Source organism: Sphaerodactylus townsendi, linkage group LG08, assembly GCF_021028975.2.
Source record: "Sphaerodactylus townsendi isolate TG3544 linkage group LG08, MPM_Stown_v2.3, whole genome shotgun sequence".
Taxonomy (NCBI): Eukaryota; Metazoa; Chordata; class Lepidosauria; order Squamata; family Sphaerodactylidae; genus Sphaerodactylus; species Sphaerodactylus townsendi.
In genome coordinates this window covers 45,797,884-45,823,898 of record NC_059432.1, presented here as the reverse complement: position 1 = coordinate 45,823,898, position 26,015 = coordinate 45,797,884, and the positions used below count along the sequence as shown (strand labels likewise).

The following is a 26,015-nucleotide window of genomic DNA, read 5'->3' as shown; positions in this document are numbered from 1 at the left end:
TGATGAACTTAAAAGCTTATATTTTTCATTCCTCTTGTATTTTACTTTCAGAGAAAATGGAAATCACTTCTGATGTAGGTGAGAATACACTATAGATTTATCTAATAATGTATACTGAAGCAGATGAAAATGTTTCTGATGTGCCTAAGGTTAGAGAGACATAAATCAAATGGAACTACGTTGCTGCAGTAAGCTATTTTGCCTTAATGGTTTTCCATATTTTATTGCCCTAATAAAATCCATCACCTATCAACCTAAGAACTCTAGTCATATGCCTTAAGGTTACTCTCAATTAACACATGCACATCGCCAAACTAAATTTCAGACATTTAAAGGGCTGCAACACAAACCCAGTATTAAAGTGAGACTTGAGAACGAAGAATGCCTTTAATATGATTGGGGGAAGGGGGAGGACTGAAATATTTTTACACAGGTCATCCATACAGGTTGAAGTAAATGGATAAAGCACCTTTTATGCAGAGTTCATTTCTTCTGTGGCCTTTTGTACTGAGGTTCCAATACTCATGTATTTAAAAACATGGAGGTACATGTTGCCCAGCCCAGTGCAGTCATCACTTAAAATATTCTAGGTGTCATCCCTTAAATATATTCTAGTCTACTCTGGCAATCATTGAAAAGAGAATTTCCCAGCACACATGTGGCATTACTCCACTGACTTCTAGATCAGAAGATGAGCAGCAATCAGGACCACTCTTTAGATGAGAACACACCCGCCTCATACAAAAAGATCTGTGGTGGGGCAGCAATATTACATCTAGGACAGCAATATAAGGCAGAAGGATATCTAGTTCCTAAGTGACTTCCTGATGACCCAGAATTACTGCCAGATGCAACAGGCATCTGTTTGTAGTTGTAGTGTAGCTCCTCAAGAGAATGCAGGCAGTAAAGAAGCCTTCCTTCATTCCTCACCAGCACCTTAGCTGGTGAAACAAATGGAGAGTCTAGCTTGGATTTTGGTAACTGTGGTCCAGTTTATCCTACAGGCTCTTTGCAAATGACATTCCTGGAGGAACAAAGCCCATAACAACTGGATTGGTAATGTTTATTAACAACTGAAGGTATCTTCTCAAAAGATCTTAAAGGTTAGTAAATGGATCCATCTATTCAACCATCAGAATTGGAAGAAATGAGTCCTCTCTTAGCTGAAGGAAGTAGGTAGCTGTGTCTCTTTTTATGTGAAAAACATCAGTGCACATACTCAGGAAGAGACAGGAACAGTCACAAACTGCTGCAAATCAGCTGAATAACTTTGTAGTCCAGGATCTTCCTTTCATGATCTGAAGTGGGGCAGCTGATCTGTTGCCCTATAAGAGTGACTCTGCCTCTGCTTTTCCTCTATTTGCACATTTGTAAATTGAGCAAATCCTGCAAAAATGTCATAAGAAGTAGAAGAAGAAGAGTTGGATTTATATCCCCCCTTTCTCTCTTACAGGAGACTTAAAAGGGGCTTACAAACTCCTTACCCTTCCCTCCTCAGAACAAACACCCTGTGAGGTAGGTGGGGCTGAGAGAGCTCAGAAGAACTGTGACTAGCCCAAGGTCACCCAGCTGGCGCGTGTTGGAATGCACAGACTAATCTGAATTCCCCAGATAAGCCTCCACAGTTCAGGTGGCAGAGCGGGGAATCAAACCCGGTTCCTCCAGATTAGGGTACACCTGCTCTCAACCACTATGCCACTGCTGCTGGATAAGTCTCCAGTACTCCTTCCTGCTTTGAGAATAATCCAAGCAGCACTACCCCAGAACCTCTCATAATTTAGGGGGTAGCAAGGTTTGCATAAGATTAAGCATCTCTGCCTGAGCAGAAAATACTGATGGCTGTACTAGCATCCCTTGGTCTTTCTGAAAACATACAAGAATAAATAGTATATAATTACTGTCTTGTTTTCATCATATAAAAATAGTACAAGATTTACATATTTCAGGCTTATGTGGATACTAAAAATGACAGTTTACAGATAGGGAAGACAGTGCAATTCAATCTGAAGTCAAAAGTTCACTATCAGTCACTATATTCTGTCAGAGGCTCACTTGAAGAATAAAGAATCACCGCCTCTCTAGTTTTAAATTCATTACAAATCCATGTAATATAGGATCTCACTGTCTCAAAATAGTTTTGTCAGTCCATGTGATAAGCCAGATGTTCTGGTCTGCTACAGCCACTTGACATCTTCCCTTTCACTGGTGGCATTTGAGCTTGAGAATCTAAAGGGGAGGAGCTTGCCTCATGTGAAATTTTAGTGGAGAGAACAAAACTACTTTTTGGGTTGGCTGTATTTCATATTTACTCTGTGGAATCATCTTATGAACATACATACAATTTGTGGCACAGTACAGTCCTGTCTTGTATCTAGATAAATATAAATCCGTAGTGATTTTAAAACCCCCACAATGGATCATATTCTTAGGTTGTAAACGCCATCAGTGAAAGAAGGGGGACACGATCCCCAAAGATTCCATTTTCAGTGTCGTCTTTATTGCACACGTGGAACACATTGCCTGTGGAATGAATGCTTGGTTTTCTGTGCATTGTGGAGTTCTGGCTGAACTCTACCATTTCTCCAGCTCCTTGAGTCTTCCTATATGCTGAGATGAAACAGATGGCTGTGGCCAATTGACAGAATCCATTGCTAAATCCCCGGCTCAGGCAGTTCATAATCTAAACAGGCAAGAGTGTGAAAGAACATAAATCACATTTTACAAAATAAAAGTTACTCTGGTCTACTTTATAAAGAAGATATAAAACAGCGGAGTACGCAATAGGTTCTTGACAAGTCATGAAGTTTATGCATCAACGTATTTGTGGCTCATCAACACACATTTTGGGCATCCCCAACTGTTCACTGTGTCTGCTCATCCATAAACACTGTTAGGAATTTTTATTTGTTATATAAAACAAAGGTTTCTGTTGACAGCAAACACTAAAAGAAAGTCTACTGAAATGAATTAGCTACAATATCACCTAACCATTTATCTGCCATTCCTAACTGCCGTGAATGTAAAGTACAAAAACACAACCGAATATATTTCATTTCACATTTTCATTTCATATTTAATTTATATCCCACCCTACCGTGAAGGGCTCAGGGCAGCGAACAAAAAGAGCAACAGCAAAAAAGCAATAACAATATAGAATTGCAAACATCTATAATCATAAATCAAAATATAGGAATTACAGCATCAAACAATATAACATACAAAATAGCAAGGTATATTCAACAATTAAATATCAGTAAAATACATAATAATTTCAAACATAATTAAAAAACGATAGAATACAAACAACTCTATAAATTTGAAACAGAAAACACAAAAATCAAATACCAGAAGCACTTACAGATGGCGAACAACTTCCTTCCTCCAAAACTAATTTCCTCCACACTTAACAGGTTAACAATAGCACTGGTACAAAAGAAATATAACAACCCAGCCTAGCCACTAACACTAACTCACCCTCCTAACCTTACAAAGTAAGGCTAATACAAAATCCAAATCTAGTTCTAACACTGTCAACCTACAATATACAATATTGATTCTGTACAAGCAAGAGGAAACTCTCCTGTATTACAGTTGGCACTTTAATACTGAAGACCAGGTGTCTCTTTGCATAGCATTATGTGCTGCACTATCGATTTATATAGCAATACAATCAGTCTAAAACTAAAGACCAAAGTCCCATGATGAAAGGCTTAATAAAGAAAACAACGACCACCCTGCTAAGAACACAGACAAGTCTTTATTAATACAGGTAATGTTTAAGAAATAAGTTCACCCAAAACTCAAATCTCTAATTTGGAATTAATTTGGAATGGTAGATGCTTTACTACCATCAGATCCTCTGAAGATGCCAGCCACAGATGCAGGCAAAACGTCAGGAGAAAATGCTACTGGGACATGGCCATACAGCCCAGAAACTCCAGTGATTCCGGCAGTGAAAGCCTTCAACAATACATTCTCAATCTCAGCTATTTCCCATTGGTTGAGGTGTTTTCCCAAATGACAACAGCTGGTTAGAAAAGCCTCTGCCCCTCCTTTCCTTTCTCTTCAACTTTCCCTTAAAGTATAATGATTTCTAAATCCCTTCCTGCATCAAACCCTGTGACAAGTAAAGCACTAAAGCCTGTCACAAAATGATGTTTACTCCTCCAGGCTATTATTTTTTCATATAAAACTATAATGGGGGCAACCCCCTCCGCAATGCTTGTTATAGTAAGAGGAGTATTTGGAGCACTTATGAAGGGTACTTTGTTGCAACTAAGCTAGGCGACTGGCTTGACATTTCATTCCCCAGCCACCTTTAAGCAGAAATAAATGTTGTAACATGTTTGCTGGGAGAAACTGGGACTTTCCCCCTTTAATTGTCTTAAAACATTATTTCCACAAAAGCTTAAAGAGAATCTGAGAGCTTAGCATTTTCCCTGAGCAAGCTATCGAGAGATGGAATGAATACAGGACCAGTGGCTGTAACATATTCCATCTAATTATACAGCTGAAAGCACTAATAATTAAACAGTAACTTGATATTGTCCATATTCTGCATCAGTTCGTTAAATCTCATTTCCAACATGATCACTAGACGGTGTCATTTTTGTGGATAGGCATGACACTAGAATCTTTTAGTTTGGACCTCTGACAAATATTGTTACATATCACACACCGGCAGAGTTAAGTCGATTAGTTAATTTTATTGACGTACAATCCTATCAGCTGCTTGGATTTATCTTCCCCCTTTTATATCACGAGCTGCAGTTGTTTAAACTTTTGAAAATGACTAATTGTTCTGTTCTGATTCATTCAAAATCATAAATTCACAGATTCACTACTACATTCATACAAATTTCCTTCAAACAAAGATTCTTGACAAAACAATCTTGTTACTGACTGGAATCAGGATATATTATAGCCACTACAGGGTTGCTACTATGAGGGCCCTTCTATTAATGAAGGATCTCCATGCCAGCTGCAACATTTAAAGTGCTTACTATCTAGATTTGTGCAATCACACTGAGTTTTGATGGATCTCCAGGGGTTTCCAGGAACATGATAACTCCGCATAACCAAGACCATCAAAGCCAACATCACATGTCATGAGGAACAGTACTTAAAGGTATCCCAGAGATGAGTGTAATACATGTAAATGAATAAACTGGTTTCAGAAACAAAATGTTGGTCCTCCTTACACAGAAGTAATGAAACACCACGACACTGTGGGGTAGAGAAACCAAACATTGTAACATGAATGAAAACCTAGTTGTGGCAGAATCAGTACCTTGTTCTTTTGGTGCTTTTATTATTTGATTTATTATAGCAAAAAAAATGCAACAGCCAGGAAAGAATTAGTGAATTTTTCTTCACCATTAGAAGAAACTGTAAGTTTGACATACCTGGTGCAAGAAATACAAATTAAAGCCTGACATTATGATATCATAGTAAGTCATTTATCTTGAAAATGTTGCTTCCAAATAGCAGATGGGACCAAATGTATTAACCAGCAAGCTGATTTTGCGAATCTTTATAAAAGAATAAAATAACAATATATAGCTTATTACCACGTCTTAAGCATTTACATGCTGGTATTATCTCTCCTGATTTTTGACTTCAGCTATCAAACCCACTTTTCAGCATACCCATTCCTTAACCTTTTATAAAGCCTTAGGGACTCTAAAGCAAATTCAAAAGTGTATCAGAACAGCAAGGATTTCAGTGCCTGAAGCTGTATTTGATTTTCAGTTTTAGAAACAGCAGTGTTTGAAGCTCGGTTAGATTTCCTCTCCGTTTCAAAGAACACAGGACATCTCTCAGAACTTTTCAGATCTTTTACTTTAAGTTAAGACGACATGAGCAAATACCTACAACCTATTGCCACTGTTGTGCTGGTACAAAACAGGAGTGAGTCTATGATACGATGCTTCCCTTGATCATCCCTGGGGAGGAAAGCTTTTTATCAAACACACAATATACTTAAAAGAAACCTCTACTGAGCTTCAAAAGCTCTGGTTTCAGAAACAAGTCAGTCAATGGTGATATCCCATTTCTCATTCACTACCCATAACAGAGCTTAAGAATTCCTTATTACCACCATACAAACTCCTTGAAACCGGATATTCCTATATATCAGATTGATGTTTATATTACACACAGGTCTACTTATAAACCCTTTATAAGGAACATTATGTCTTTAACAGTTGTAATTTTTAGGCATTACCTTTCCAGAAACAACTCAGAGTTCAGGAAGCTGAGGTATTCTAGCCACTTTGCAAAATAGTCTCTATAAACTGATCGTCTTTTACCAGCCAACTCCTAAGCATGTATACTTCCTGTGCTTAGCACCTGTTCAGTCATCATCTTGCTGTACAGTGGGCCTGGGAGCAGCTCTAGGGAAGATGGCGAACCTTTTAGAGACCCAGGGGCGGAGCAAGGGAAAACTGCATCCAGGGCATGTGTGTGCCTTGCACCCCTGCCTGCCCCCGCCCTGCCCTGGAACGCCCCCAAACACCCCGTCACACCCCTGGAACACCCTCGCCAAGCCCCCACAGGATCACGCACCCAGTACATTGTGCACCCCTCACCCCCTTGACACTATGCCACTGCCGAGTGCCCACACTGGGGCGATGGCACGCGTGCCCACAAAGAGGGCTCTGAGTGCCACCTCTAGCACCCGTGCCATAGATTCACCACAACTGCTCTAGGGCTCGGGTGCTGCCTCACCCACTGCTAGAGGGGAGTTCATTGAAAGCTATATCTAAACCAGAAGACTTCCCTGGTGAAGTTGGGCTCTCCATTACCCTGAATGTTATATTCACTTAATGGGAACTGTGTGATAGTCTGTTTCTGATAACATTCTCTAAACAAGGGCAGGGAAGTAAGGAAGAATAGAATTCTAAATCTCACTATACACAGGGAGGTAGTAATATTCAAACAGCCACCTTTGAAATCAACAGGACATTTCCTCTGGGAAATCTTTTCTATACATTAGAAAAGCTTATGATGTGCTACCCCTTTGTTTTTTCCCTTGATGTTACTTAAAAGAAATGATAAAGTCTGAATCCAGAAATCCTCAAATGCCGGACCTCAGAATTTACATAACCACCTATGCTTAGACACATCTGATTGTTTTTTGCACTAAAAAACCTGAAAGTTAGTATTGATTCTACACTTTCTAGAGAGGATGCTGTCATAATTGTATACCCAATTCTCCCATTATTATTGTATTAAAAAATAAAACACAAATTGTAAGTTCTTAAAAATATTAACAGTCAGACTGACTAATATAACCAAATAAAGCAATTAATTACTTTAAGAAACAGCAGCATTTGAAATCCCTGAAGTGACAGGTTGTTTCTTACCCTAATTATCATAATTCAGGTTCGAAAAAAATAACTTTAGAGATAGTGGTTTTGCACTGTTTCAGTAGCTTCACTGAAGGAAAATAGGGAGAGAGCAACCAATATGGAGAACAGGATACTTGACAACTCCTCCTAACTGAGAATGTGAAGGACATCCTATCATACTCAGGCACTCCACTTCCCATAATCCAAGGAGGCAGGAACTAACTTCCATTTTCCATTTCCTATGGAAGACATCTGCAGTTGTCTGCAATCACTGAGAACTATGTCAACAACTCAGTCCATTGAGCAAACAAACTGACAACCATGGAGGATACCGTACAAGTAACAATGTTTTTTGGAAGTATACAGATCCCAAAAAACAGCGGAATTTTTACGTGAGACCGAATTACAGAGTTGGCAGGTGATCTTGTCTGGTATGTTAGGAAAAAATTGCCACACTGAGAAAGTACTAAGGATGGGTTTTTCTCTTCCTCCACTAGAAAGGACCTTCAGAAAAGGAGGACATCATGCTAACCCTTGTGATATTGCAAAGCTACACATCCAATAAGCATGGGTAATATCTGTCACTGCAATCACAAAAGGCAGACAATTAGAACATTTGTTGTAAACCTGATGCCTAGTGCCATATCAGCTAAAGCACTGGACTACATCTTATAATATCTGAAGCACATGGCTACTGATGTCCAAGTCACCCCTTGCAACAGTCACCACTGAAGTATTAATAGTAAAGATCACCATGGAAAACAAAATTCAGACAGAACCCTACATTAATCCTACTGAGTACCCAATCTTACATATTACTCATCTGTTTCCAGGCAGATGATTCTCACCTTTAAGGTAAACAGTTTGAGAGCATGGTACCTGGAAGACTGTCTGTTCCTAGACTATCTAGCCCACTTGTTCAGATCTGCGCCTGAAATCTGTCTTTCTCCCTTCAGAGGTAAGGTAGATAGTAATTAAAGATAGGGCATTTTTTGTGGTGGCACCTTACCTCTGCTCCACTCCCAAGGTTTGCATGAAGAATATCCTCATCCTGATAGCAAATAAAACAACTCAAGACTTCTGCTTCTCTCATAAGGTCTCAGACCTTGTGGTGAGCTGTCTGGACAAAAATACTTAACCTGAAAGAGACAGGCTACTCTTGGCTGATGACATTCAGTATTAAACTGGGGAGGTTTTGAGTTGATGTATTATTATTTCTCATAAGAACCCTATGATCAAGAGCATTCATCTCTCAATTCTACGTAGGAGAGCAAAGCCTAGACATGGATGATGAGTCTGAGCTCTGTGTTAGACTATCCAGCAGAACCAGAAACATCCCTGCACATGAGTCATTGCTTTAAACTGGCAGCTGAAGTAGACTGACAGTCCTTGCCCCATATACGGTGAGCAGGAGCAGCCACAAGCCTATAGTCCTCACTTTCAACTATCCCTTCATCGCTACTTCTGTCAGGGGCAAGGGAAAAGTAAAATTTTAAAATGACCATCAGTTGAGGCTGTGATGTCACTTCTAAGTTTTCCCTGAGAGCTATATCAGTCCTCTCTAAGAATCACCAGAATCTCTATGGTAAACCTGTTACTTCCAGGTTTCTTAAGAGATCTGGCAGATTACTGGACAATGCAGTGACATTGTTTCTAGAGGTTTTTAAAATGGGAAATGGTTTTACAGTATCATATGACACCATTTCTGGCAGTCTGAGACTCCCCCAAATCCTCTTTGTTGCCAGCCACAAACTGGCAACTAGCAGCAATTCATATACGGGTACGTACAATATGCTATAATAGCATACAGACATGCACGTCATGTCATTGATAGGAAAACAGCGCCTGTTGTTCCACAAATCGTTCCACCACTTTTCATATTATTCTAAACATTTGAAATTGCTGTCCACAAAGGCAGCCTTTAGAAAGTTTTTTTAAAATGCTCACTTAATTCCCTGAAAACACAGTAGAGATGCTACAGAAATTATACTAACCATTTTTCTGGTGTGGTAAAAAAAAACAAAAAACCCGCCCCTACTGAGTCAGAAGAGGACTGACATGCTGCCAAGTGAGTGCTCCATCTACTATCTGTCATGTCAGTCAAATGACAGTGGAATGTATGAGTTATTCATTGGTGCAGAAAATGCCGCATTCCTGCTCAGTGACATATCTATATTTCGGCACAAGATGAGGACAAAGTGCAGGCCGCAGTTACGGATGTTGGATGAGAGGGCTTGAAGTACAAATAAGGATGCAGCCAGGACACAGTTTAGCGATGCCAGGCATTGATAGAGAAGTTAATCTGTCAAACCATCCTTTCTTTTCTGTTGCAGATGGCATGGGTTCAAGAATGTAGTCAACAATATTCTTCAGCTAAAAGTAGTCATTAACAACAGATGCATATTTTGCACTGCAAGAAAGAACAGTTAAGATTCAATAAAGAACAAGAGAGAGTTACGGATGAAACCCCAGTGCTCCACTGTTGTGGTCTTGGCTAAATTTTTATAATATTTCTGCCCACTTCCAGCAGTTCCCCAGCCCTACCAAGGGACAGTTGGAACAGGATAAGTACTACTAGTAGATGTTTGAAGGCATATGTAAAAATGCTAACAATGTTACTCTCCAGGTTTGCACTGACTTAGTTTTTATGTTTTATTATTTGAAGTAGCTTTACATTCTCAGCCACTTTCAGCAGGTACCTGAAGCAGCAACATATAAATAAATAAATAAATAAATAAATAATAGGTACTTCCTGCTGACCATATCAAGAGAAGCCATGCAAGATAATACTTTAAACACGTAATTACCCCAAACATCCCAGGCAATTGTGAATATTTCATTTCCGTCAGAAGGGATTCATAAGGAATGTGTGTTCACAGCCCAGTGGAATTTAGTTTTCAATTCTGTCATCTTGCCCTCAAGCATCATATTACAATAAATCAAGTCAAACTAGTCAACACAGACAATTCAATGTGTCAGCATTTACATTAAGTAACTTTGTGAGTCAAAGATGCTAAAAAGTTAAACTTATTAGCTACAATCTTAATTAGAATATCAAACTCCAAAAACTATTTGAAAATATCCATATTGAACAATTATTTTCAAAAATTATTTTCAAAGATTTCTCAAAACATGAGTATCTATAGTTAACTATACAATCCTGAATAATTATCACAGGACAACCTGAAAGAGACTGTTCACTGCTAACAAAAACACAATTGTAATATGGTTTCTCTCCAGGCTAGTATGTACTAAGGTACAAAAAAAATCCCTGGGCCCATATTTCTCTGGAGTCCCAAGAGTCTAGGCACTCTACCTCCATAATTTTGTTCTTACATAAAAACAAGGGAGTAGACAGCTTAACACCGTTGGTCAAGCCATAGCTTAAATATTGGGGCTTAAAATATCAGGAGGCCTATCTAGGAGGCCCATCAAGGAATCCACACTCACTGATTTTGTTCTTCAGTAAGACATTTTCTAGATTTTCTAGTTAAGCAAAACTTCTAATGAAAGAAAGGATTACAGCAAAGAGTTCTATGTCGAGCTGCCCTTAAATAAAAAACAACACAGAAACTGCAACTGGTTCAATATGCAGCAGCTCCATTACTGGCATGGGTATCCAACAGGAACATATCAAACATACTGTAAAACAGTGACATGGACAGCTAGTTCTTTTTCAAGATGGGGTCACATATCAAAAAGACTGCCTCCTCTCCTATGTTCCCAGCCCTCTTGATCATCGGAGAGGGTGGAAGAAGAGCGGGGGAGGTGGGCTAAAGCTCAAAAGAGACATTGGTTGTAGTGTTCCTTGCAGAAGTCAACTCTCTGCACAAGGTGTCTGCTGCACGGTGGAGGTGAATGTCCATCACAGCAAGATTTCTTGAATCAACCTATTTCCTGGAGCTCCGCTTTCACTTTCCATTCTCTCTGCAGCAAGCAACACCACTTCTAGGTGACTTTTAATTTGCTTTGCTGCCAGAGTGAGGAGATTTGCCAGTGAGCCCAGCTGTGCCCAGGACATCTTCCTTCCATTCATTGCCAATCCCTTGCACTGCCATGCATGCTGTCCTCCTTTCCATGTTGCCAGCTTCTTCCTGCTTCTCTGTGCTCATATCGATATATCAATATAATACTAACAGAGAGTTCACTTCTGCAAGAAACTGTACAAGCAAGGTCTCTTTTGGGTTCTATCTCACTTCCTCCACTCTGCTTCCACCTTCTCCAATGATCAGGAGGGCTTTTTTAAACTTTATTTCAAATAAGCCTACAATAGTGGCAGGCAGGCAGGCAGGCAGGGAGGGAGGGAGGGAGGGAGAGAGAGAGAGAGAGTTAGAGAGAAAGTTGGGGAGAAAGGATGGGGAAAGAAAATCAGCTCTATTCTTGCGACTACCGGGTATAATGAGATCTGTGCCTTTAAGCCAAATTGATGGGTGGAGTTAAGAAAACTGGAAGAAGGAAAGGCCCAGCAGAGTTCAGCAGACAAACTGCACTACAAATGCAAGGAGATGCCACTCCAAGCAGACTGCACAGTGAAGAGCACCAAAGTAAACATTCCATGTATAATGGACTTGTTCTATAAAGGCTATAATAACTTAAATGCAACAATCTTTGCCTAGAAGATTATTTAGTACCTGATGAGTTGTTCAGAGATGAGGTGAAAATGACTGAGATCTAGAAAGCTATTTAACATCATGAGGTTGCCATATGTTACTTGGAACTTGCTAGTACTTTACATGCATATATCTGCACAAAGTAATCAATACATGGCTCAGCTATTAATGGAGAAATTTGTGAAAGTGTGGTGAGACACAGATGACTGGGATGCAGAGAATGAATGCGCATGTACAGAATTAAAAATGGTAAAGAATAAAGAGCTGGAACAAAGGCCTCTTCCGCACACGCAGAATAATTTGTTTTCGAACCACTTTCACAACTGTTTGCAAGTGGATTTTGCTATTCTGCACTTTCAAAGACCATTGAAAGCAGTTTGAAAGTGCATTATTCTGCATGTGTGGAAGGAGCCTAATGTTTAGTTGACATCCTGTTCAGAACAATGTCCCCATCATCCATGATTGCATCACAGGTCACTACTTACATTATAAATCTACCACTGATCAACATCTCATTTTGAAATCCCAGGTATCACTAATGAAACTCCACCGTTATGGTAGAAAGTGATGTCTTATGGCGACCCTGTAGGGCTCTCAAGGCAAGAGAAAGTCAGAGGTAGTTTGTCATAGGAAGACAAATACCCAAGGGAGGGAAAATATACCTTACTCTTTCAATAGTTGTCCTAATTTTACATGGACAACATGTAACTGGTCTTTATTAAAATGTGTGGAACACTTTAAAATCTGAAAGATGAAATGAACAAGTCAAGGAAATGACAATTCTATTTGTGTCTATAATTGAATGTACTTTAGAAATATGAAATAATGCCTGCTCTTTGTTCACTATGTGAACAACATTTTCGACATCTTAAGTGGAGAGAAAGCCATTTGTATTGAAGTTTTTCTGTTTAGAAACCTTTATTATGTCAAGAAGCCTATATTATCATTTTTCATTTTTCTACTCTAAGACATAACAAGTGTGAGCAGCACCCAACTGAACATTAGGTTGCTTGTGGTTACAGTCTGTCAGGACAATGTGCAAATTAAGGAAGACCCCCAAGTACAGTGCAGACATAATGTGGTTAAGACATAGTTAAGATATTTGCAGCAGGCTGCCACAGGCTCCCTCCCTTTTGTGCAAATTCCATCCTTTCTTCTCTTTGCCAAATTAATTATGGTGTCATGTTAGGTCTGCATCAAATCTAACAATAATTCATGCTTGGCTTTCAACCATGGTAACTTTTAACCAAGGTTTGGAACTGTTTTTCAGTGTGGACCTTAATTAGCACCAGTACAAAACTACACCACGGTTAGCAAAGGAACAGTGACAAAGCAAAGGATGAAGGGAGTCACACAAGAGGGAGCGGAAGGGGAAATAATAGCTCAAATCTCTTGATGGTAGTAAAGAAGCCCACAACATTATTTCAAGAATTTTATTAAAAATCTCTGAATGAGTTAAAGTTAATGCTGGCTGTTTCCACACAGCCAGGTTTCATGAGCTTGTCCCGGCACTTGATTGATGCTGATGCAAGCCCTAAGGGCTGGGTCGCCTGAACGGCCCCACAGGCTGTGCTGCTGGTGGAGCAGGCTCCGCACAGCCATGCAGCCCCCCGAACAGCTGCCTACCTTTTCCCTGCCTTCCATTGCTCTGAGTAGGCCAGGGGACATGCCCCCTGGCTAGAGCAACGGCTGAAGTGACGGAGGCAAGGAGACGTGTCCCCTTCCCTCCTCAGAGAGATGGAAGGCAGGGAAAAGTTAGGCAGCTGTTCAGGAGCACCACGGGAATACGCCGGCTTCCACCTGCTGCTGTTCACTCGGCAACAGGTGGCAACTGGCATATTAAAAAAACTCCCCCCCAAGCGAGTTTCGGAAGTGGTGTCTTTGCACCGCTTGTGAGAAGCCAGGATGCAGCATCGCAGCAGCGCCTTCTTTGCGAACAGTGCCCCAGGGACCATTTTTCCCATCCCTGGGGCGCTGTTGTTTCCCCGTGCAGGAACAGCCTCTGTTTCAGCAGATTTGCTGAAATACGCTATGAAGAGATTCAACATGGGAATTCCATAAATGGAGCTCTCAAGGATTTATTTCTTTCAGAAAGATATTGCAAGGGACCATAATATGAATCAGAACCACGGTAGACGGGAGAAGAGAAGACAAAACAGGTCAGTCCCGACACGACAGAAAAAATGGATACAAATCTGACATAAAAGACATTCAGATACCAGTGGAGGAACATTTTAATCTTTCTGGAGTAGACACAGCGATATAAATCTCAAAGATACCATTCTACCAAATGCAAAATCACTAACAAAAAACAATTCTTTAAAGGGAGAATCTAACATGAAAGTGCTGAATTAAAAGTCATCAAACAATTAACCATCGTATCAAACATGACCCTAAACAGGAATTTCCTGACTCATTAGAACTGATCAGCATAACTCATCTTCCAGAAATGTTAAAGAATTCTTATTGTATTATAACTGTACCATTGTCTTACGCATCACACACAACCTTCCTGGAAAAGACTTTCTGATTTCTCTTTCTGCAACTTCATACCTCTGTAACTGAACCTTGAGAGGCGGGGACCTATGGCCTCTCTTGTCATTAATTAAATACAGTAATTTAAACATTGTCTCCCTTGGAATGATGTACTACAAAACTTTATGTGACACAACTCTGTCTCTCTTCGCTCCCCCCCCTCCACCCCCCTGATCGTGGTTTAAATATTAGTGTGCAATTTTCATTTCATATCATTCATCTGAAAAAGTGAGGTGTGACTAAAAATCTATTAGTCTTAAAGGTGCCATTTGAGTTTTACTTTCATACAGATCCTGATACAGTACTTCCCACAATTCCAAATTGAACAAGGATTCTGCATTCTGGCTATTAATATAGGAAGTATTTTGGAGCTCATACATGCCATTTTACATGTTGTACCTGTTTTGATCTTCAAAGCATGCATATGCAAACAAGTGGGATTAACAATGACAAATTATGGGGATTCACAAACAGTATGAACTCTTTGGTCTAAAACACACGTAATATTAACATATAGACCTCCAAACTTCATATATGGGTTGCCTGAGAGAGTAAATATTAAATGTTACAGAAATTTTACTGAACTTTGGTATTATTTCTCAGCTGCTAAGGACTCCTTATTAGTGGAAGGATTTTTTTAAGATACAGAAGATCCACCAGAGGATTAGACAACTACATATTAACAACATATTAATTTTGCTCTATTTATTGCTGAAAACTTGCTCATAACAGAGTCCAGATCAGATGTGTCAGGAGCATCCATTCACCATAACTTTGGACTCTTTCAATACATTTTCTCTAAAGAATGTCCACTGTGTTCTTGTGGGTTGTTTAAGGGTTGTTTAAATCTACCACAGGTTTTTTTAGATGCTTCCTCATCTTGGCCAGTTGAGCACCGTTTAGAGAACTTCCATTGAAATAATAAACATCTCATTACTAACGGAAAGTGTCTTTCCTTTATTCAACAAGCCGATAATATGCACAGTCATGAAGAAATAGTCTAAAGACATGTGATTTAACTAGTTTAGAATTTGTTTTACGTTCTAAAGAAATGTAATTATGTTGTAGCAGGACAACTGCCCTGACCTGGATGACTCAGGCTAGCCCAATCTCGTAAAACCTCAGAAGCTAAGTAGAGTCAGCCCACCAAGGAATACCAGGGATGCTAAGCAGAGGGAGGCAATGGCCAATAACCTGTTAGGTTCTTGCCTTGAAACCCCCATAAGGGATCAGCATAAGTCAGGTGCGACTTTATGGCATTTTACACAGTCACAGCAGAATACAGGCACATGTGGATGACATATCTTTCTTTGATATACTTTAATCAGCTTTTCAGCGAAGTGAAGAAGAAAAAGAAGAAGAAGAAGAAGTAGTAGTAGTAGTAGTAGTAGTAGTAGTAGTAGTAGTGGAGGAGGAGGAGGAGGAGGAGGAGGAGTTGTTTGGATTTATTTCCCCCCTTTCTCTCCTGTAGGAGACTCAAAGGGGCTTACCAAAGGGGCTTACCCTTGCCCTTCCCCCCTCACAACAAGCACCCTGTGAGGTGGGTGGGGCTGAGAGAGCTCCAAAAAGCTGTGACTAACCCAAGGTCACCCAACTGGGGTGTGTGGGAGTGCACAGGCTAATCTGAATTCCCCAGATAAGCCTCCACAGCTCAGGTGGAAGAGCGGGGTATCAAACCTGGTTCCTCCAGATTAGAATGCATCTGCTCTTAACCACTATGCCACTGCTGCGTAGAGAGGACTTTAGTCATTCTGTTGGATGATCTTCATCCAGAATAGATTTATAGAAAAATAAAATAAATAATAAATATCTAGAGAAATTCAATGGATCTTGTGATCTGTCAGTGGCAGGTGCTGACAGTCACCCATCTTTTTCGCTTTCCTCTCTCCCCAGCAGCTCTTTCCAGCACTGATAAAGCTCCTTCAATCCATGAAAATGGAATCTATGTGAAGTAATAGTTATATGGGTAATGAAACTATAGGGGAATGGGACAAAACCGCTCCTTTCTGTCTCTTCTGTAAATGAAGCTCCACTGATAGAATAAGTAAAAGGAAGTGATATTACCCCTTCCCCCTACCCACTGCAGCCTCCCACGTGACCATTACTACCCATGGGTCCCACAATCCTGGGAATGAACTTTTCCAAAGTAGGAAACGGCTTCTGCAGGAAAACACAACCAGAGATTTGTGATCCTTGCAACAGACCTAATCAAAGGTCCTTTCTGCACGGGCCATTAACAGCAGGCCAGGGACAGCAAAAACGGTGTCCCTGGGCAGCTGTTCGCACAGGAGGTGCTGCTGGATCGCAGCAGCACTGTCCTGGCCACCCGGGAGCGGCATCAAGCCACTGCTAATAGCCTCACTCGTTGAGCGAGGTTATTCTAAAATGCCGTCTTCCCATCGGTGTGGTGCTTTCCCCATCCCCTCCACTCACCTTGTCCTCCAGCGTGCGCCCCCTTCCACGCTGCCCTCCCACCTCTGTGCGAAGCCACCTCTTCTGCGCCGGCTTCTGCGGGGCCACTCGCACGATCCCGTGCGAACGGCCCCCACCCCTCCACCGGCATAATTTCTGCCGGTGGAGAGGCGCCCTTTCCGCTGTGCGGAAAGGGCTTAAGAGTTTAAACTGATAAATGGGAAGAGGTGAAGTGATGATAATCTTGAAGACATTCTCAACACGCACATTTCAGGAAGTAGGAAGAATTCTTCCAGTTGCACTAAAGGAAAACGAAAGCCATTCTACCATGGCCAGAACCCACTTCATTATACCAGAAATTGAGTACTGATGCACAACTCAGAATGACAAGGAGTAATGGATTCAAGGTACAGGAATGACAAGGAGTAATGGATTCAAGGCACAGGAAAAGAAATTCTACCTAAGCATTAAGAAGAACTTCTTGACAGTAAGGGCTATTCGGCAGTGAAATAACAGCTTTGGAGCGTGGTACAGTCTCCTTCTTTGGAGGTTTTTAAACAGAGGCTGGATGGCCATCTGTCAGGAGCGCTTTGATTGTGTATTCCTGCATGGAAGGAGGTTGGACTTGACGGAGCTTGTGGTCTCTTCCAACTCTAGGATTCTAACTCAATTATAACTCCTACTGTTTATTACACTGTCTTCAAAATCAGTCTGCATGACTATTAATGAAAAATTATTGCCAATAGGTGCTAACTTGCAGCTTTATCACAACTCTCTCAGATTATTTCTCAAGTAAATTAATGAATATCACAGGATTTTTCTAGAACAAAATTAAAAAATGGACTATCAGCAACAGGCTTAGAAACCAAAAGCATGTAAAGCTATTGCCAGTGCTGGGTTAGCCAAGGTTAATCTTATACATTTTCAAAAAATCACTTGGCAAAGTATTTTCCCAATACTCAGCCAGTTTTAATATTCACTGCCGTTTAAAATGTGGGGTTTTTTTTAGAAAAAATATTTTTGAAAGATTGAAAAGCAATCAGATCTTTGTATGGAATACTAGATTGTTTTTGTTTTTTATACAGCAGTAAAATTTCCTAATTCTGTTTGTACACTTGATATGGTTACAAACAATTGGGAAGACGCCTGTCACCTATATAAGGTCCAAGCTGAGCTTTTGTCCTCTTCCTGTTTCAGATACTCAGATAATTAAATTGTGGGGTTGGGGTGGACAGAAGTGCAAACCTTTTGGTTTCCTGCCTCTCAGCAAGTGAAAGGGTTCCTGGCTCTTAGCCTGTGGGCTCATGGACCTGCCTAGAGCGTTTACAATATCCTTTGTTTTGCTCTGCTTGTTTACACTATGTTTACATACATTAAATTGGTATTTTTTTAAATGTAAATTTAAACTGGTTTTTTCTTTCCCTATAAGGAAGAAAAGCAAGATAATAAATGGCCTAAACAAACAAATATTTTTTTTTGTCTAACTCATATCCTACCTTGATAATTAATAGTAATTTTTATTATTGTTGAAAATTAAATATTACATCTTTTACAATACATAGCTCATTTTCCTTCCTACTACTATTACATGATCATTTTCCAAACAGGGAGCAAAACTGAGTAATCCCAGAACAGCTAATGAATTGATGGACAAGTTAAGCCTGTTCTATAAGCATCTAAGGGATAGTAGATATTAGAAGATTTTGTCATTTTATTCTAAAACCTATTAGGCATGTTCTTGGCAATAGTAACACCTTAGTAACAGCCCCACCTACCTCACAGGGTGTTTGTTGTGAGGGGGGAAAGGTAAGGAGATTGTAAGCCCCTGCAGGAGAGAAAGGGGGGATATAAAACCAAACTCTTCTTCTTCTTCTTAAACAATGTACAGAAGAAATTCAATTAAATAATGAAATATCACTGGATCATCATCATCATCATCATCATCATCATCATCATCATCATCATCTAAAAATGGGTCACCAATCAAAAACATTTTCAGCATCCAGGGCCATTCAATTAACGTGACTTAATAGTGATGGTCAATACTGTAGCTATTTTGTCTTCGGACAGAACTATGTATTTTGCCATAGGTAGATGGATGGGCCAAGCAATGAAAGAAAGGGCATATCACAACTTTATTATTATTATTATTATTATTATTATTATTATTATTATTATTATTATTACTACTACTACTACTACTACTACTACTACTACTACTACTACTACTACTACAACTTTGAACTGCCCTGCATCTTCTTTAAGTGAAATGAATAGTTAATATTTATACTGTGAAAATGATGAAGGTATTCACCACTGCACTTGGTCACTTCATTCCAGAGGCGTAGCTAGGCAAATTGGAGCCCTGGGCAAAACCTGAGTTTGATGCCCCCCCCCATGGGCGGCCACCCTCCCCCACCGTGACCAAACAATGATTTTTTCCACCAGGTCATTTCAAAGTCACCATCACATTATAGAACATCCCCCAACTCACAAATCTGAACACAGCAATGGGCCATGCCACACAGCAGAAATAATTTTTGAAAACATTTTCAAAATGCTTTCAAAATGTATTATTACTGCTATGAAAATATTTTATGGTATTGTATCCAGTCCCCCCAATTGGAGGAAAAAGCATCCCTTTCAATGTTATTTAAACTGGGGACCCCAGGTTCTCCCTTTAAGGTGGATTTAAAAGGAGAATCTGGGCTCCCTAGTTTAAACAAGTGATGCTGGAATCCACCCCCAAACAGCATCATTTTCCATGGTGTTTAAACTAGGGAGCCCAGATTCGCCTTTTAAATCCACCTTAAAGGGGAAATCTGGGGTCTCCAGTTTAAACAATGTTGAAAGTGATGCTATTTTGGGGTGTATTCTCCCCCACCCTGAAACAGCATCCCTTTCGATGTTAAAACTGGGGACCTCAGATTCTCCCTTTAAATCCATGCCGAAGGGGGTGGATTTAACAACCACCACCACCACCACCACCACCACCACCACCACCACCACCACCACCACCTTTATTAGGCATTGAGAGAATAAAAGAAAGAAAGAAAACAAGCATTGGCAGGAAGGGAGAGGATTTAAAAGAGAATCTGGGGAAATTTAGGGGGTACCTGTTGTCAGGGGTGCAACTATTAAGATACCAGCACCAAAATTTCAGAGTATCTTCGTGAGACCCTACTGATGATACCACCCAAGTTTGGTGAAGTTTGGTTCAGGGGGTTCAAAGTTATGGACCCTCAAAGGTGTAACCCGCATCTCCTATTAGCTCCCATTGGAAACAATGGGGGATGGGGGCACTCCTTTTGGGAGTCCATACCTTTGGACTCCCTAAACCAAACCTCACCAAACCCGGGTCATATTATCAGGAAAGTCTCCCAAAAAATCCCTGAAATTTTGGTGCTGCTAGCCTAAAATCTGCAGGCCAAAAACGGAAAAACACCAAAAATACAAAATCCCCCACAAACGAACCTGCAATTTTGTCGCCCACCACAAGGTGGCGCCCTGGGCAGCTGCCCACTTGGCCCAATGGGAGGAAAGCTTCCTGCTTCACCTGGCTAGAGCCTCTTCCTTCACACTCTTCCCCCATTTTATAGCCTCCCCCCTCAGTCAAAATTATAAGCTCTATCGATTTATTTGGTTGTCTTTCTGTTTATGATATGCAAGTATATTAAGATTATATACATTAATAATAATTTTCTGCACATGTTAATGCCTCTGAGTTTTAATGTCTATTTTGGTCAAATTGAAAAATAAAAAAAATAAAAGATATTGCCTGAAGTTACAAATTTAGTAAATGGATTTTTAAAGACAAGATTCCTTAATGATATTCTAATATGAGTAATCTGTTAGAAAATGTTATCAAAATTAACATCACAAAATATCAACAATGATTAAGTTAACATTTGCACTGTGATTTTAAGTAACCTTTCATTAAGTTAAGATTCAAGCAAATCCTTGGCATTAAAAAAAGGTATTTCTTTTATCTTACCTCTGACAGAAAATAGGTCATGAAATTTGAAACATCCTATCTTTGGCCCATTTCACATCTGCACCATGACCTTTTAAATGTATTAGTATATTATTATGTCAATTTATGTTTAGAATACATTTTTGGACACTGCTTCAGAATGCTTTTGCATAAAATTGTGCAATTCCTCAACATAATTAAGACATCTCAGAACTGTCATTTTATTTGCATCTGTATTTACAACAGAGCTTACCTTGACTCTTTGTTTCATTTTTTACATTTTAAGAATAGCAAAAATCCCCTCTTTCATTGTCTTAGGGAGAGGGGAAAAAGAACAAAACAAGAAAGGAGGCAAAATTTAGCTGAAGGTCCTACTTCTGGCTAAACCTTTTCAGCGACTTCAATAGGAAGATAATCTTTCTGTGATTATGACCAAACCCTCTGGTTGCTTAGCAACACATAATTAAGGAATATGTTTTCAGATCCGCTTTGCAAGCTGGCCATTATCAGATGAAATTACTGGAGCAACAAATGTCATCCTCATGCAAATGAGTTGGGTTGTACAGAAAAAAATGCTTGACTTGAGGAGGAGGGTGCTCCACATTTCAGCAATATTGTTGGCATTGTCTTCAAACAGACACCTTTTAGTGCTTTAAAAGGAGAAAAAGTAGTACATATTTTTCAAACTGAAAAATTCCGAAGTTTAAATTAGACATGTCACAAAGAAGAAACAGAGGAAAAATGTACACCCATTTTTCTATTCTGAAAACAAATGCCTTGGAATGCAGCATGCACATCTCCAAGGCTGTCCACCTTTTCACCCTAAGAATACACAAATCCTGCTGAAAAAAACAAGTGTGTTCACAATGCAAATGTCTCTGAAACCATTAGCTGTTGTATGGCTGCATCAGGTCAGTGTTCGTTTTTTTGTTTTTGCTTTTTTTAAATCTCAGCTCTGTTTCTGCTGTTTCTGGGGTAATGTTAAATTACCAATTAAAGAGGTAGCCCCTGATAATGCCAACTAAACCTTTGTTTTCCCCTTCTATAACTGAATAATACATTATGATGAATGTTTAATTTTTCAACAAAATTAGACAGAAAGAATTCAGTCTGAGAATTCTTCAAAAATACAACCAAATTTGAGAGAGTTACCCCAACCACATTCACAGATACTCTTTCTTCCAACATCTAATCAAATCACCAGCAGCATCATATTAAGAAAACAATAATTTTCATACTCATTGTCTTTCATCTCCTCTTCTTCCCTCTTCTGCTTTTTAAACGAGCTTCTAGTTTTCAAAAAAATGACTTTATGCATATAATGTTGTTATTCAAGCTATTTATGTATTTATTTCAGATAAATATAAACCACCATAACATGTAACCTAAAAGGAATCTATGTTCAAAATCAGAAATACAATAAAATCTGACTTGGGTGACCAGTTTATCAGTTCCTTTTTAAAACGAACAATCTATTTAGAGTTTTGAAACGTCTTGACTTCATTTTAGGCACAGATTTCATGGATATGAACGGCATACTTTTGTGCCACAACTAAGTTAGGTAAGCATTATTAGGTCCCAATATTTCAAGGAAGATAGTTAAACACATATTTGAAGCCAGTGGGCCTTGAACAAGGTTTACTGTGCTTGGATTTGTTAAAGTTTGTTTTTGGACTATGCTTTTGAATGTGCCATGCAATGTAAGCTTATGAATATTTACCCGCAAGGAAATGCACCATATTTCAATGGGATGTACTTCACAATAGCCTTAGTTACTAGTGACTTTTGTGCCCTCGTGGAGCAAGACAACGTCTACATTTACCAACACACAATTCAACAACCTGAGTAACTGCAGTCTTCACTGGGGTTTATTGAGAAGTGCTCTATGCCAATGATCTGGCCTTTTTTTAACCACAGAAAAGAAATTCCTTATTATTTGCTTAGCTTTCATCAACTTTAGACTCATACTTTAGATTGTGTATTCAGACTCAAAGGAGCAAGGAGGAAAGGAATTTAAAATCAAAATTAAACAAGAGAAGCAATTCTTCATCTTTATCACTTTAGTGGTTAATGATTGCCTTTAGCAGTAAATGCAGACCTATACATTAACTGCCTCTATATTTACAGGTATATTCAGAAAAAAACCCATCAGAACACTCTTATTTGAGTCAGCCTATCTAAAAGAAAAAAGAAAAAAGGGAGCAGTAACCACCAAAGTTAGGTAGTTACATGATCACATAATTAGTTATTTGATAATGTTCAAAGAAACACTAGCCATTTCCTTTGAGAAACACATTTGTGAGATAACAATTGAGAGAAGTCAGTTTAAAAATAAAACCCTTTACCCTAATTGCCTAGAAAGTGCACATTATCTAATCTCAGGCTGTCTATAAATAATAAAAACAGAAAAATTCATTGCAGAATAGTGATATGGAGTACCTGCCATTTTTATCTGGCATGAAGAAAATGAAAAACTGTTAAATTAAATTGTACGTGAACCCCGGTACTACAGTGAATAATAAATCTATGCCGTAAAAGTGGGCATCCACAATTACATTTGGGTGCACATTTAGTAATTTACTGTAAAGCTAGAACACCAAATATTAAAGCACATGAATATTAAAACAGTCCTACTGAACATTATTATAAACTTTGAAATAATTACTTGGTTCAGGTGATGCCATTGAGGAAACAATGACAGGTGGCCCTGTGCGTCTTGTTTGTTTCTGGTAAGGAGAGTGCTGCGCTGGAAAAGGAGAGTGCTGCACTGGACCCACCGGCACTAGATTGGGCTCCATTTGGGGAGCTTGCTTTCGAAGGAGTTGAGGGCTGTTGTGAGGACTCTGCATTGGGGACAATGGAGGATTTCTTTCCCTCTTCATCAGCTCCATGGGTACTGTATATGTGGTTGAATATGCTGTTTTGGAACTTGGATGGGGGTTTGACTGTACTGCGCTCATGGATAATCCAGATGGAAAAGAATAGCCCATTGCTGGACGAGTATGCATATTGCATGGGCCAGGAGCACTGTATCCCGAACTGGGAAGGAAAGGAGTGCCTTGATGAGTTAAACCCGATGCAGGGTAAGTTGCAGTTTCCAAAAGGTGCTGCGTTGGGGCACTAGATGGACGGCGAGTTAGTTCTGCTACTCTTGGGGACACTGGCTGCATTGATCCAGGAGGTGGCTGGTGCAGTGCTGTACCATCTGCCATAGGGACAGTAACAGGGTGCATCCCATACTCATTCTGAAGCAGTTCACCACGATGACTAAAGCTGTTAGATCGGTGCCTGGGACGAACAATGGTGCTCTTCCTTTCCTGTCGCTGCAACTGAACTTCTGCTTTGTAGGTATGGGCAATTCGAGAAAGTACTCTTGCTTGCCCTAGATTTGGAACTACTGACTTGATGTCATTGTCCTCCATCATTGCTAGCAGGCTTGGAGAATCAAACCCTTGCTGCAGCAAGCCGCTGAGCGTGCTTTCAGATACTCCTTCAGAACGCAGAAATGCTAAGAACTCTGGATCCACGTTTCTTTTAATGTCCTGACCTGGGAAAGGTGGAGGCATCTGAGTATGAGAAGGGGTTGTGACTGTTTCGTAGCCATCATAAGGAACCTTTGCACTGACACTTTCTCTGATGGGTCCATAACCACGGTTTACAGGCGTAGACGGTAGAACTACACTTCCATCAGGAGCTGCAGATGAATTTGGATCCACTACCAAACACGTTGGAGCAGCTTGCCTACCAGCTGCAGAATCCATTGATCTGTCCACAGTGTCATTATAAACTGGCCTGTTGGAAAACGTTAAAGGCTCTGCTCCATATCTAGGTGTGGAAGCTTCAACACCATACCTTGCTGGAGAAGGGTCTCTGTTTCTAATCCTCTGTGCTTCAGGGACCATTTTAGTTGCTGGGTCTCTATACATGCGGCCAGCTTCATGCAGGGCAGGTGTTCGTCCTTGCATCTGATCCCAAGCCAATCTGCTGCTAGGCATGCCATAATTTGGTAATGTTCTGTTAATCATGTGATCTCTATAGTAGCGTGGATCTTTAGGAGATCTAGGAGCTAAAGATGGGTCACTGTAGTAATCCTGAGGTGGCAAGGAACTTCGGGAAGACATTGCAGGATGCCGGTCGTAGTAAACAAAGTCAGGAACAGAACTTTTCCTTAAAGGACTCTGGTTAAAAACTGGTTCTTGGTATGGATATGGTTCTTGCTTCGGTTCACTACTTCCCTGCAAGATAACATCGTGCAGTCTATGTCCTGGCTGCTCATACCAAGCTCCCTCACCACCGTAGGTTAAAGAATTCCTCCTCCCTGGAGGTCTCTGGTACTCAAATGGACTTTCATTCTCCCAGTTGCCTTCATACCATCCTGCAGCATCCCAGCTCTGAGAACGCCCAATGAGCTTGCCTGGAATTGGCATTGGAACAGAGCAATATTCTGCTTAAATAAGGACAAGCAAGCTCTCTAGTTGAATCTTCTGTTACAGGCATAAAAAAACAAAAACAAAACAAATTGTGCTGTATCTGAATCCCGCTGTGGCTTCAGGAAATAGCCCAACAGGTGGTTTAGTATTTCAGAGTTACCTTAATTATTAATTCTTCGAAACTTTAGTAGAGAGAACACAGAAAGACCAAACAGTAATTCAGCCCGGCTCCAAAAACAGTAGAATAGAAAGGTTTTTTCTGTGCAGTTCAGACACAGAAAACAGTTGCAGTGCTTAATCCTGATGGTTTATCCCTTCCTGCCTGAAATGACTTGCTCACATGGACAACTAGTCGAACAGTGTGCGAGGATTAAAGGCTAAATAAAACCCTTAAAGCTTTGTTCCATGTGACACCACTTTAGCCTGATGCAACCTACTGTGTCAGCCCATCCAATAACCCTGAAGTATAAATTCTTCAGATGGTGATGAGTTCCACATACTACATATTATATGCGTTGTCTATGCATGACATGGAATTTCCTTAGCATTATACCTCTCCCATAGTAGGAATCTCTAACAGGAGGTGGGGGAGGGCAACAGAGCTTCAATGTCAATTCAATCTTAATCCATCCTGATGAAATGCTAATCCACTGCATAGAACTAAGGACAAATTAAATAGGAGCAGACATTCTGGTCCAAAAGA

The 26,015-nt window shown here is 40.0% G+C and overlaps 1 protein-coding gene across 5 annotated transcripts in view; it reads right to left on the bottom strand.

The window, feature by feature from the left end:
- The window catches only part of CTBP2 (C-terminal binding protein 2), a 249,470-nt gene that overhangs the window by 53,800 nt on the left and 169,655 nt on the right, over window positions 1–26,015 (bottom strand). The window contains exon 1 of one of the 5 annotated variants that reach the window (XM_048505310.1): window positions 23,548–25,625. The exons of 3 other annotated variants lie outside the window; for them this stretch is intronic. In XM_048505310.1, coding sequence (XP_048361267.1) covers window positions 23,548–25,309 — 1,762 coding nt within the window. In that variant the 5' untranslated portion in view covers window positions 25,310–25,625. Of the gene's footprint in view, window positions 1–23,547; window positions 25,626–26,015 lie in introns of those variants that run through there. One more of the 5 variants, XM_048505309.1, reaches the window with a different exon arrangement.